The 13,198-nt window shown below is 51.3% G+C and overlaps 6 protein-coding genes across 6 annotated transcripts; 2 read left to right on the top strand and 4 right to left on the bottom strand.

Moving 5' to 3' along the window:
* Positions 1-121: 121 nt before the first annotated feature.
* On the top strand, positions 122-2,296 carry N7489_002685 (uncharacterized protein; the record flags this gene model as incomplete). Its single annotated transcript, XM_056708440.1, has 1 exon — positions 122-2,296. The coding sequence occupies one exon, from the start codon at positions 122-124 to the stop codon at positions 2,294-2,296; it is 2,175 nt and encodes a 724-aa protein (XP_056572742.1).
* Positions 2,297-3,499: 1,203 nt separating this feature from the next.
* On the bottom strand, positions 3,500-5,626 carry N7489_002684 (putative C6 transcription factor (OTam); the record flags this gene model as incomplete). The annotated part of the gene is made up of 1 exon (XM_056708439.1): positions 3,500-5,626. The coding sequence occupies one exon, from the start codon at positions 5,624-5,626 to the stop codon at positions 3,500-3,502; it is 2,127 nt and encodes a 708-aa protein (XP_056572741.1).
* A 1,526-nt stretch (positions 5,627-7,152) lies between these two features.
* On the bottom strand, positions 7,153-7,793 carry N7489_002683 (DNA-directed RNA polymerase II subunit RPB4; the record flags this gene model as incomplete). The annotated part of the gene is made up of 3 exons (XM_056708438.1): positions 7,153-7,280; positions 7,411-7,538; positions 7,603-7,793. 3 exons carry the CDS (start codon positions 7,791-7,793, stop codon positions 7,153-7,155), a joined length of 447 nt encoding a protein of 148 aa, XP_056572740.1.
* Positions 7,794-8,160: 367 nt separating this feature from the next.
* trm5 (tRNA (guanine) methyltransferase) lies at positions 8,161-9,776 on the bottom strand (the record flags this gene model as incomplete). Its single annotated transcript, XM_056708437.1, has 4 exons — positions 8,161-9,128; positions 9,177-9,254; positions 9,313-9,414; positions 9,482-9,776. 4 exons carry the CDS (start codon positions 9,774-9,776, stop codon positions 8,161-8,163), a joined length of 1,443 nt encoding a protein of 480 aa, XP_056572739.1.
* Positions 9,777-10,381: 605 nt separating this feature from the next.
* N7489_002681 (uncharacterized protein) lies at positions 10,382-11,478 on the bottom strand (the record flags this gene model as incomplete). Its single annotated transcript, XM_056708436.1, has 2 exons — positions 10,382-11,241; positions 11,325-11,478. The coding sequence occupies 2 exons, from the start codon at positions 11,476-11,478 to the stop codon at positions 10,382-10,384; spliced, it is 1,014 nt and encodes a 337-aa protein (XP_056572738.1).
* A 399-nt stretch (positions 11,479-11,877) lies between these two features.
* Positions 11,878-13,188, top strand: N7489_002680 (ankyrin repeat domain-containing protein; the record flags this gene model as incomplete). Its single annotated transcript, XM_056708435.1, has 1 exon — positions 11,878-13,188. One exon carries the CDS (start codon positions 11,878-11,880, stop codon positions 13,186-13,188), a length of 1,311 nt encoding a protein of 436 aa, XP_056572737.1.
* Between the last annotated feature and the right edge of the window lie 10 nt (positions 13,189-13,198).

Genomic DNA, 13,198 nt, shown 5'->3' with positions numbered 1-13,198 from the left:
CGACTCCAAGTCAGACTTCTCCAGCCGATCCTATTCGTTGACGTCCCGCTTGTTCTAGGTTCTTGTCGCACTAACCCGCGTCGATTCTGTGCACGTTCACGACTTATCAAGATGGATCAAGATGGATAGTTCCAGCTCTCCAGATTATAAGGCGCTTTATTTGAGGGCAGAGGAAGAACGGAGGCGGGCAGAAGAGGAGAAAAGAAAGGCAGAGGAAGAGCGGGACCAAGGACGAGAACGAACACGTCCAACGACCTTCCTCGAGCTCCTTCGCCTGTGCCACTCCCTTTTCTCGCTGCAGCTACGAGTTGCAACCCCGTCTCGCTCTACGACTGGGAAAATACCCGCGCCGACCGGGAAATCCTGTCCGTGGCGGCTTCGGCATTGGGAAGATTGTGCCGCCAGGCAACAGGAGATTTACCGCTCTGTTTGCACGTACCTCGCTCCAGCTGAGGCTACAGCGCAGCTTTTCCTATCGCGCGTAGTGCTAGAGGGCTTTGGGGAAGAATTCAACAAAAGGGCAACAAGTAGCGAACAGGACCTAGAAGGCTATGAACGATTCGGGGTAGAAAATTATGTTCGCGACATTATCGCACAGCTCTCCAAGATACCGGCTGCTCGAGAGGAGTTTGGCCTGAGCGATGGCGTCCACTTCGATAACCATGCCAACGCCCTCGATCCGACTGAGGTCGACCCGTCCCTACCGGCTGAACCCTCGGCGCGCCGGCGTTCTAGACCAGACCAATTCTGCATACGCCGCATTGATGGTGAGAGAAATACGCTTCTTACCACAGTCGAGTATAAGCCGCCCCATAAGCTGTCTGTCGAGAATCTGCGCGCCGGCTTGCGAGAGATGAACTTTTGGGAAGAGGTGGTCCGGCCGAATTCCATTCCCACGGAGGAATCCGCGAAATTGGCGTATAATGCATCCTGGCTGACCGGCTCGGCTATAACTCAAGAGTACCATGTCATGATCCAGGAAGGTCTCGAGTACTCATATCTGACGAACGGATTGGCATTGGTTCTGTTACGTGTCCCTTACGATGACCCGGGCACGTTGTACTACCACCTGTGTGAGCCGAACATGGAGATCGATCTGGATGACGACCAGAGCTTTGATCAGCCACTGACGGCCATCGCGCGGGTGTTGTGTTTGTGTTTGATGAGTTTTGCTGCTCCAATTCGCGACCAGACCTGGCGAAATGAGGCATCGAAGAAGCTGCCGGTCTGGGCGACGAGTCTCGATCACACCCGCTCCCAAATCCCGGAAAGAGAATTGCGGCAAAACCCACCGAGCTCCGAGTATAGTCCCTCGGTGAGTTCCGGACGGACGGTCTCCGAGTACCTCCCATCGTCCTCTCCGGTGGAATCTCCAACGCAACGACGTCCAATACCGACCCGGTCTCGAGCCCAGTGTGCGCCGAATACCATGGACCGAGATGATTCTCCAGACTCTGATACAGATTCCGCTCCCGGCGGGCGGAAGCGTGGCTTCAGCCAGGTCACATCGTCTCCATTGTCTCCATCGGTGCAGCGATCGGCCCGTCAGACGGGGACCCAGCCGAATGGATACGGCCGGTACCAACACAATGCTCGATTTTGTACCCAGCGATGTCTGCTGGGCCTGCAGCGAGGAGGCACGCTGGATGACTGCTGCCCGAATGTCGAGCTCCATCGACAGGGTAGCATCAGCAAGCAACACTTGATTGACGCCAGCGGCCTGATTCGGCTAATTAAGCAACAACTGGATCAAAACCTCGACCGCGACTGCACCCCCATGGGAGGCTGTGGAGCATCGGGAGCGCCCTTCAAAATCACGTGCACTGCGTATGGGTATACAGTCGTCGGGAAAGGAACGACATCTTACCTGTGGAACGAGGTCAAGCGAGAGGCGGACATTTATCGTATCCTCTGGCGAGCCCAAGGGCGAGCCGTCCCGGTCTTTCTCGGCACAATCGACCTGGCCATGATCTACTTCCTGCACGGGGCTGGCCAGATCCGCCATATGCTCCTGATGGGTTGGGGCGGTGAACCCATCCACAAGTTGGAGGATGTTGAGTCGGTTAGGCATGAAATCTCGCGATCACAGAAGAAGATTCGCTCACTTGGGGTCTTACACCAGGACCTTCGGCCGGATAATATGCTGTGGAACGCCGAGCTAGAGCGGGTGTTGATCATTGACTTTCATCGTTCCCAATTGGATAGCCGGCCGATGAAAAAGCGAACGAGGTTACGAGAGCAGCACTCGTCCGGGGCCGAGGTACACGGGCGGAAGCGACTTCGTATTGGCCAATAGCTGCATGTGTCGAGGAACTTGCCATTTCATAAAGCTTGGATCCAAATTTATAAGACAGTCAAGTTGAATATCTCGAGCTAGCCATACAGAAATGGCGACGAGACACAACGTGACCTGACCTACTGCCCCCTAGCCCTCTTTGGATGCTTTGACATTCGGGACACTTCCGGGACGGCCCGTCGTTTACTTACTCTGGGACTATTTTGGAAGCTAGCATGATGGACATCGTGAGTGAGCAGCTGCGGAACATGCCGTCTCAACTCAGAGTAGGAATGCCACTCCACTTTGAGGCAAAAAAACTCCAACCCACCCTCTTGAGTTGACCGGTGTGTAAGGACGCTTGTCGCCGAATCGACATGGCTGCCTGGTGACGGTACGGGCATTGAGCCAGGGCAATCGAATAGCGTCTCTGGTGTACTCGTTCAGCCAGCAGAATGACCCTAATAGTGAAGACATAACATACCGGTCTCTGGAGCCCAGTTAATGTCTTGTTTAGCTAATTGGAATCGTTACAGTCCGAGCGACCATGGATCTGCTCCCCATCAGACGCCGCTTGTCCTCCATTCTCGGTTGTGCGCTCTAGGCCTTTTAAGTTTTTCGTCCATCATAGAGCACGATTCGAGTTAATGAAGCATGTGTTCTGGACGGCGCTCTCCGTGTCCTCCACAGACGAAGACACTGAGGTGCATTCACCGTGGGTTGATCGCTGCACCGCCGCCTGACTTGGACAACCTATTTATTCAGGAGACTATCCAATTTCGAAGTTGAAACCAACATCTACTACGCTGTCGTCCTTTGATACATACGGCCACCATAATCAAAAGAATAAAATCATAATTCATTATGCAATCTATACACATAATTCCTGTCTATAACGTCGGTCAAAGGGAAAACCAAAAGGTATGCATGAAGCGTAATCCGGTCCAATCCAGATATTCCAAAGGGTAATTCCTTCACAAAGGTAACAGGTTGCAGTCCACTGCTGTAAGCGTACTCGGGGACATGGGGTAGTAATATCAAATAAATCAAGCGCTTCCAGAAAATCAACAGCAAATTCCCGAGAAAACGCCGGAGCAGAAAGGGAGTCGTGAGAAGACGTCAGAGTGGAAAGGATAGAAATGAGGTAGATGCGAGGTTGAGGCGGAGTCGAGAAAATATATGAAGCTAAGATGACGAGAAGAGATGGAAAGGAGGTGGAGGTGATCACAGGGGCGCCATAGAGGCTTCCCCATCCTCCATATCACTAACAGAGGTAGCTGGCGACGCAAGACCCGACATAACCGAGCTCGAGGCCGCCGTGCCGGCATCCATCATAGCCTCATCGTAAGAGCCAAGCGCCGTAGTCGGCATGCGTGGTGGCGCGTTCTTGTTAGTTGACGCCATAAGCTCTTCGATCCCCGGCTTCGCGGGGACGTGCTTGTGTAGCGCGGTGGCATTATCAAGGCTTTGCAGGGCAAAGCCCATGAATTCGGCGTTCTTGTGGCTGACGCCTAGTGTCCAGCGGTATTCACACAGCCGGACGCGGTAGAAGTCTGCCTCTTCGCTTGTCGGGGCGGTGATGCGAAGGAGCATGCCGAATGAGCCGATAAGGGAGAAGTTAGTGCGCGCGGAGGCGGGCCAGAAAGAGCGGAGGTGGGCAGGGCGGAGGCGGTTGACAAAGTCCATTGCGGAGATCAGGCGGGTCTTTGCGGCGGAGCGGCAGATGTGCGCGAGGTACTGGTCTGTGCCTTCGGCGAGGAGGGAGCGGACGATGCAGCGGTGGAGGGTTATTTCGGTGGCGAAGTAGGCGAGGTGGAGGGCGCCGTTGCGGGCGTGCTCGTCTGTTATTGTTTCGACGAGTTCGCCGGTTGAGGTCTCCATCTTGAGAGATGGCGGGAGGGAGGAGAACCAGTCTTTAAGCCGGATTTGGGCGGGTTTGGCCTTTTCTAAGATCATGCGTGTGCGCTGGTTTCCGGCGGCGGAGAACTCTTCGATGGCGTGCAGTGTGTAGAAACGGTCGAGGATGTCGGAGAGGATGGTTGTTAGTGCGACCATGTGGCAGAAAAGAAGAGGGCCGTGGCCAACGGCGGTTTCATCGTGCGAGGAGTCAGTGCCGGAGGCAAAGGCATCCGAGAAGTCCTGCTCCACGAGATCCTTGACCGTCCAGTTGAAGGCGAAGATATGCGAGGGTCGGCCATGCACCAACGACGACCATTTATCCTGCATATACAAAGCCCACGCGAGGCGTTTCCGCAGACCCTTCTCCCACGTCTCCATACGCCATTTCGTGCAGTCCTGATGCAGGCCCAGCTCGAAAGCGGCCGTGACCAGCTGACCATTTAATGATGCTGTAGCTAGCGTCGACTTCTGTGTCAGCAAAAGCCCGGCTTGGATAGTCGACACACTGGGGAATTGCAGAGAATCCATCAGCAGCTTCAAGGCCGAAGCCTCTAGCCGTGCGGCATCGGGTTTGCGCGCAGTTTGCGAGTTGGCACCGACGTCGACGAATTTCAATGTCAAGACATAGACTGCGGCGAGTAGTAGCGGTGAGAGGCCGCGGCGCTCACGGTATGATTGGCGAAAAACTTCCTCTATCAAAATTGGGAACGAAGGGTGTACATGGTCGAAGAACTTCTCGATCAGTGTTGAGCCGTAGGGAGCGACCATGCTCTCAATAACATCGAGTGATAGGGCCTGTGAGTCACCGCCAGGCACGGTGTCGACGACGCGCATGAAGGTGCCGTCGTCGGCACATCTCCGCACACGTGAGTTCGAGACGGTACATTCGTCGTATTGGTCCAGTGGAAGATATTCTAGTAAGGTTGGCTCCAGCTCAGTGGTCATGCCAATATGCTGGGTTGTCTGATTAAAAAATCCGGGGCGAATCATGTTCACTGATAGCGGGTGAGACTCGGTCTCCGGGATAGATTGCGCCGGTTGGATTGTAGAGGGTCTGGGTATTGTTAGGGCACGATTTCTCTCTACATGCGAAGCTGAGGTATATCCCCAGCCGGTTGGGATCCCATACCGCTTAATTCCTTCTGTGGGCTCCAGGCCCTCGTCCAATTTCCTCTTCTTGGATGGAACCTCGGATTGGGCTGTGAGGGTGAAGGTACACTCCTGGCGATGAAAATCGCATGAGTAGCATTTATTGACCATTTCGTTCATGGCACACCTGCTCTTCCTGCGGAGACAAGCGTCACAGCTAGCTCCATTCCGTACGCGGGGAAGGGTCGAGTTGATGGAGATGGGGGATGGAGAGAGCGTTGGGGTCGAGCCCGTCTTTCGGCGGAGATCAGGGGAATGGGTTTGGGAATAGCCCGAAGGCTGGATGGTGATAACAGTAGCCATGTGGACCGGAACTAGCCCTGTAGGCAGGACAATCGGGCAAATAGGGACGGAGATAGGAAGATGTTGATAGGGTCTTCACGGAGTGTACTCCAGAGATATAACTCCGCAATCTAGGGATCTAGTTCAAGATCTCTTATTTTCTGAAATATACAGAGTCAGTCATTGGATAAGATCATGGTGATAAGAGAGACACATACGCTTATCAGAAAGGGAAAAAAAAAGTTGGTTATCTCCGAAATAAATTCACGATAATCCGAAGCCGGCACCGGTGATTCGACAGAAGGGATGTATATATATATCAGGGAGATGAGCCTGCAAGTGACTGTAGCAGGATGAGATGCCGAATAGTTCGCTCCGTCATTCCTACTACAGATAACTACCTGAGTCAAGTGAAGGAGAAGAGAGAAAGAAAAGAAAGAAGATGATGACATCGATCGATCTAATAGGTAATATAAACTCATTGAAAACCAAAAATTATTTAGTTTCCCGAGTACCAGAAGATCAGCTTTTTCCTCTCGTAACAAAAACCCCCATCAAGTTAAGCAAGTGACTGACAATTATGACACTTTAATTGTCAAAGATAAGCTGTCCCTTGCTGATTGGTTCTGAACGCAGACATTGCATTACGTACTGGAATATCCTTAGGTCATCAATTTCTCGACCTCGGGAGTTCTTACAGAGAGAGAGGGGGGATATAGATCAAATAGTTAGATAATAAGAACCTTGTGAATGGCCCGATCTGATTTGAAATCTATCTAAAATATTAAATCTATTTAAATCTCCCCTTTTTCCCTTCTCCCGTTCCCCAGGGATGGTCTTCCCTGCATGACTCGGCTTTCTGACTGGTCGAGTCAGAGTTGTCCCGGACCAATCAGCAACCAGTGATAACGGCTTTCCACCCGACCAATCACAGCTTGTCCCATACTAAAAGGTCGCAGTAGCGCCCGAGAAACTCTGCAATCATAAACTGTGGGGTGAAATGGGATGTGGAGGGAAAAGCCTAAGAGCCTAATAGTATACATACGTACTCCTGTGCATGTCTCTGCTAATGCACCTCTAGGGTTCACTGTGCCTGACTCGCTGTTATTCTCTTGACCGCTGTGTGCAATCTAATATGTAATACATTCCCAAATCAGGATGTTTTAGCTTCAAATGCTCCCGGAGTGGAACACCCCGGAGTCAAGGACACGTTCCCCGGCACATGCTAAATTACTATTCCCGGTGGCAAACGGAAGAGCACGGACTTGGCCAAACTGCTTGCCCTAGGTACCTACCTACCTACCTAGGTACTTACTTAGGTAGGTACCTACCTAGGTATGTAGGTAATAAGAAATGATGGTTGGCCCGGGAAGGTTTCTATTATGAATCATCAATCTCCCCATCTGTACCTATGGCCTGTTCCAAAGTTGACATCCGATGCGAGGATCTTCACTTGGAAATCCTGCAAAAAGAAAAATAACGCCCTCAAAAAACTCCATGCTCCTAAAAATGAGACGAAAATGCGATCGGCTTGTGGCGAATTTTATTTACTCGGTAAAGTTGCGCAGCTTGGTCAGCTCATCCAGCAATTCTTGCAAGTCTCCGTCGGAAATCTTGTTCTGGAGACTTGGGATGAGAGACTTGGCCTCCTCAGCATTGTCGCAGCACAGACTACCTGTGCAGAGGAAGACCCCGAGTCAGTAAATCCATTATCAAATCTTCCTTCCAATACTATGCAGGCGCATGTGCCTTAAATCGGAGGTCTTGGCCGATGGGTGAAGGGGCAGTGCAAATAAAAAACTCACCCAGCTGCGACCGCTCGAACATCTCCAGTTCCGTATGGGAGTTCAAAAGGCGTTCGACTGCCTTGATGTTCTCCTCATCCTTGAACCGCGCAAAAACGTCCAAGTAATCCAACGTCTTGGTCAAGTTCCTGTAAAAAGAACATCACAGGTAAGTATTCGACCTTGACACCGGGTAGTCTGTGGTGCTCTTACTCCGGCTCTTCGTATTTGTTGCCCCCGCGTCGCTTGTTCTCCAACACCTTGTGGATAACGAGTCGTGCTTCCGAAAGTGAGAGTGTGTGCGTGTGTTGATCAGCGCCCAGCTTGAGCGTGGAGGCGGCTTCGAGCTCGCCTTGGGGCAGCGCGCGCTTGCGGTGCGTAGGTGGGGGGAGTGGGACGCTCATTGTGCAATCTGAGGGGCAATGTTCCGTAGTTTCAGGTATGTAGCCTAGTCACTCTCAATCGAATGTATTGGTGAAAATAACTTGTCCAGAGCTACTTCGTCGACGCCGTGTATCTGCTGTAAAGAAGATGAGGTGACCTCCTTCAGCGCGACGTTGATCTCTGCAGTTTCACACCCGGCATTTTAAGGCGGTGACTCTGTTACCGCCTACTCTATCAGGAAGTATAACAATAAAATCCGATATGGGATGCTAATACTTATTTATTACTAGCGATAGTATATAGATGTTGTCTCATAGAGTACCAGAGTCTTATTCTTTTGTCCTTGGAGCAAGTCCCAAACGCCTCACATGCAGCTATACAGCAAATCTATACCTTCCGAAAAGCTACCTCCCGCGGCAGGCGGAAGCTAGCACAGAACATCTGCTTCTTAGGACTAACCAGCCTCACATTGTGAATGGCGAGTTCCAATTCCTGGTTACCCTTGCCGCCCACACAGTCGTCGACAGTGATCTTGTGCCCAATACGCTCAGAGATTCTCTCGCAGATATCGATGTGATCATCGACCTCGTTATCTGAGTGTCCCGAGAAACAGTAAACGTGAATCATGGGCAGTTTTTGCTCCGTGTTAGGTGCAAAGATGTGCTCCTCGCCAGCGTAGAGCCCGGGGAAGGCGTCGAGGAATTCAATGGCCGTAGCAGGTAGGTTCATGACATAGTGGTTGACAATAGTAGGACGAGTGTATATCTTCGGCGGAGGTAGCGGGGACCCTTTGCCTTGCGCGACCTTGCGCTGCTTCTCTCTGCCCACTTTGGGTTGGATAGTGACAGTAAGAGGCTTCGCATTCAGCAACAACCGACTCGAGGAACGGATAAACTCCCGACCATCCTTGTTAAAGGGGGTAACGAAGTCCTTCACCTTATTACGGAGGATAGCGTCTTGCATAACTTCAAATCCATGCGGGTTGAGATCGTTGGCCCAGACGAAGATCTTCTTTCGGCCCGCTGGCACAGCGAAGGGGCCGACGCCGGCCATTACGTCGCAGACCATTTCGCCGGGCTCGAACTTCTCGACTAGTCGGCGATGCTCGGTCTCCAAGCGGCTGTTCCAGTAGACACGGGCATAGTCGAACCGGAACTCACAGTCCTGCTCGTGCTGGACGACGTTAAGATCATTCTCGCCTGTCAGCAGTTCGAATGGGAAGGTGCGGAACTGGCTGTGTGAGCCGACGTCTTCGGTCTTATTGATGACGGTGCGAACGGTCGGGTTCTTGTCCTTGAGAACCTCGGCAAGTATGTGCTTATATGGCAAGTATTGGGCGCGGAGATTTAAATGCACTGTTTCGTCAGTATTGCGGTTTTAGCCAGTGACTCAGACGAACATACAGACATGCCCCACTTGAGTGAAGCCTTGAGGGATCTCTTCCATCAGGTCCTCAGGTAGAATTGACGAGATGATCTCGGCTATGAGAATGTTAGCGTGGAATACTTGGCTGAGGAGAAAACATGATCGCAAGCATACCGTATGACCAATGGTCATAGTCCAATACCAGTTCATAAGGTCCCAATGCGACCGTTCCCTTATTTACGAGCTCGTTGATAGTAGGCGACCATGTTGCCTTATCTATAAACTTCTATTAGAACCGATGTATCCATCAATCTTAGGGCCGATCCAAGCCCAATGAACCTACCATCCACCTTCAGGTCTTCGCGCAACAACATGGCCTTCAACACCTTGCCATCTTGATCCTTCACTTCACGGATGGAGCTAATACGTGGCAAGACCAGAAGGTCGTGGCTCTTGACCAAATCCTTCCGCACGTTCGAAATATCGCTTTGTTTAAAAACCTTGGCGACGGAGAGGGGCACGTTTCTCCGGAAAAATGACCGGTCGAGTGTGCGCATGGCACGGTTCACAGGGGGTCTGAACATGGCGGGGTTCTCGTGAAGAGTGGCCTGCTCGGAAGCTGCATCTGTCGGTTTCATTGGAGGTAGAGAGTGTTTAATTTCGGGCTGTTGAATATTGTCTCCTTGTTCGAAGCTCGAGGCGCATTGCGGCGCGATAATTTATTTCTTATCGACCACGTGACGTCCTTATCTCGATCTATATCCTCCATGAGAAGTATATGTGAATGAAATATAGAAGAAAATGTGTCACAAGAAGTGTTAATAGGTGTCGATGTTATCTTCCATAACTAAGTTGAGGGATACTCAAGTAGATAGGGAGATATGGCTCACCGAATATGTAGTATTTGTCTGTATCTCTCCCCTACGCCAAAGTATCTTATATCCAAGGACCTCTAACATTTGGTCAAATAATTTTTAGTCCACTAATAAACCCCATCATATTTTATCAAGTGAGCATACTGGTTTGGCCTATTAATGAAAACATGGTCAGGTTTTCCCTGCTTTCCAGGATGTTGAGACGACAACACGATAATCACAGATCCAAAACAATCATATATTCGTAACAGTTCATAAGATGGACGGCCCGCGCTGAGCCAAACGTATGCTAAGACATCCACATTCCATCCTGAAATCAACATTGGTAATGTCCGCCGGATGTGCACTCCAATTCCAAAGCTGTCCCCTCAGTACGGTTTCATCCCCTCAATAAGAGAACGATCCAGTTCCCTCTGAGCTTCCAGGTTAGAAACACGGTCTTGCAGCTTCTTAATCTCTCCATCCTTCTTCCTTAATGCCAGGCGCGTCATATCCCGCCCACGAATAATCCCTTGCGTCTTCAACTCCTGCCGATTAAGCAGCGAGACCACCTCGTCCTGCGCTTTGTTTGGCAACACAACACTATGTTTCTCCAGAATATCGAGTAGACTCTTTGCAAGATCCGAAGTATCGAACCTCGAGTCTGCGGAGAGTACATCGTTGTATTTGCTAGGAGTGGGCGTCATGCATAATTCCGCAGACGAGGGAGGGAATGTATCGGTGCGAGAGGAGCGGGATGAAAAAGGCGTCGCCGGCGCAGCCTGGTCAAAGGAAGCATTATCATTTGCTACTTCTGCCAATTTGCGCTTTCCGGGCGAGGTCACCGCAGAGGTGCGGGGGGTCTTGAACGGGGATTCGGGATGGAAGTTGGGTTGCGAGATGAAACTCTCTGTCTGGCTGGAAGAAAGTGTGTTGAAAAGTTCATCATTCTCATCCGAGTCATCGTTCCAGCCAAAATTGTCTGACGCTTCGGAGATCATTCTGGCCTTAGCTGTCTTGGGGGGTGACTTGAAGTTGCGCTGTGGGGTATTGATGAACCTGCGCTCGGTCTGTGGAGTGAGTAGTCCGTTATTCATACGCCCTGGCGTGCGCCGTTGTGGGGTGAGCGAGGTAGGGTCGGGTTCGGATCGCGAGTTGGCAAGAACGGTTGCTTGCTCACGTATTGTGGCGTCATCTGCCCATAGGAAGAAGCTGCATCTGACATGTGGAGGCTGCGCGCAAGTCCAAACTATTTCTTATGTCAGTCATTACTTTATAAAGATATTTTCCAAGCACCATCCCCGAGAGCCCCGGAAGCAAGATTCGACATACACCATTTGCCGAAGTTTGGTCCCTTCTTAGTTTCGCGACGGACGGCAACTGGCCGATCTGGGCAGTTACAACGCCAAAGACCATCTTTGAAGAGGCCGCGATGCAAACGCGCGGTACTTGCTGGCGAACCTGGGTATTTCTGAGGGGAGGACATTTTCGACCCGTGAACAGTTTCTCCCCAGATGTTTAAGGAAGATGAACGATGTCTTCTGGATCATGCCGTCGCCATGGGAACCTGCTTATCTTATCGAGACTCCACGAGGTCTTGGCAGGTTTAAGACATTTGGAGTCCCCAGGTGGACTAGAACTGTGCTATGAATAGAATATAAGATATGGAGAATGTTCCGAGACAATCTCGTCTACTTTCGCATATTGTTCCCAATCACAGATGACCTTATCTCCCGTTGAGGCTGTCGGGTCTCCACACATGGACCCAACGCCCATTTTCATAAAGAAGCTTAACCCCACGTCGAGTCAGCTCTTAAATTATACACTCCTCCAACCATTCCCATGATCAACCGTTCATGCTTCGATACTCTTATAAACGCCGCAAATGCATACACAATGCATAACCCCACAAGGACCCTTCTCAACCCTCCCTAAAGAACTATACCTCACAATATCCGATTTCCTCGCACTATCAGACCTAAACGCCTTCACACGCACCAACACAACAACCTACAACCTCCTAAACAAAACCCTCTACAAACGCGATGCAACCTCCACAAATCCAAAATCCCTCTTCTGGGCCTCAACAACCAACACCCCCTCAACAGCCCTAAAATCCCTCTCCGCAGGCTTCAACATCCAATCAAAAACAGACACAGACCCCCGCCTAAAAGGCTGCACCCCAATAATGCTAGCATCATTGCACAATAGCATAGCAGTACTGAAACTGCTCCTGCTAAATGACGAAGCAAACCCCAACACCCGCGACAGAAAATGGATCCGTCCGCCGCTGTCCTGGGCCGTCAAAGAGGGCCACTCGGCTATAGTGCAGACCCTGCTGGATGACGACCGTACAGACATCAACTTGCAAGATAAGACGGGCGATACTGCACTTATGATTGCCGTTAATCACCAGCCCAGGATGACGACGTTGCTTCTCTGTAGCGGGGCGGATCCGCGCGTGCCGAATCAGCAGGGACGGACGCCGCTCAGCCGTGCGGCGCGCGAAGTTGATGGGGATGTGGGCTTGCTGCTGGCTAAGCATTTGCGGTTGATTCTTGATGGGGACGATGGCGCTGTGCATTGTCAGCATGTGTTCTTCTATGCGGCTATCATGGGACATGTTGATATCGTGCAGTATTTGGTGGATTATTTTGGGGATAAGCTCGATCCTAATGCTCAGGGACAGCAGTATGGGCGAGGGGCGTTTTCAATTGCGGCTTGGGCGCAGCGGGTGGATGTTGTACGGTTTTTACTAGGGTGGGAGGTTACGGATCCTAATTTGAAGACGCATTGGAGGAAGCAGACGCCTTTGTTCTATGCTGCGCAGAATGGACACGAGGAGATTGTGGATTTGTTGGTTGGATGTGAGAGGGTTGGGCTGGAGATTGGTGATATGCATGGAACTACACCGTTGATGGCTGCGGTGGAATTCAACCACGAAGGGATTGTTAGGCGGTTGCTGACTGGGCCTAGGCAGGCTGATCCCAATGCTCGTGATGAGAACGGTCATACACCTCTGTTTGCTGCTGCGTATCTCGGTCACACAGGTGTTGCGAAGCTACTGCTCGAGGCCTGTGGGATTGATCCACAGTTGCGTGATACAGATGGGAACACCGCGTTACAGGTGGCAGTGGAGAATGGCAATCAGGGTGTAGCGGAGGTGCTGCAGAGATACATAGGCAGCCCATCATGAATATTCTGGT

Source organism: Penicillium chrysogenum (genome assembly GCF_028827035.1).
Source record: "Penicillium chrysogenum strain IBT 35668 chromosome Unknown utg000001l_segment0_segment0, whole genome shotgun sequence".
Taxonomy (NCBI): Eukaryota; Fungi; Ascomycota; class Eurotiomycetes; order Eurotiales; family Aspergillaceae; genus Penicillium; species Penicillium chrysogenum.
The sequence above is the reverse complement of the archived record's forward strand: the minus strand, read 5'-3'. Positions and strand labels throughout refer to the sequence as shown.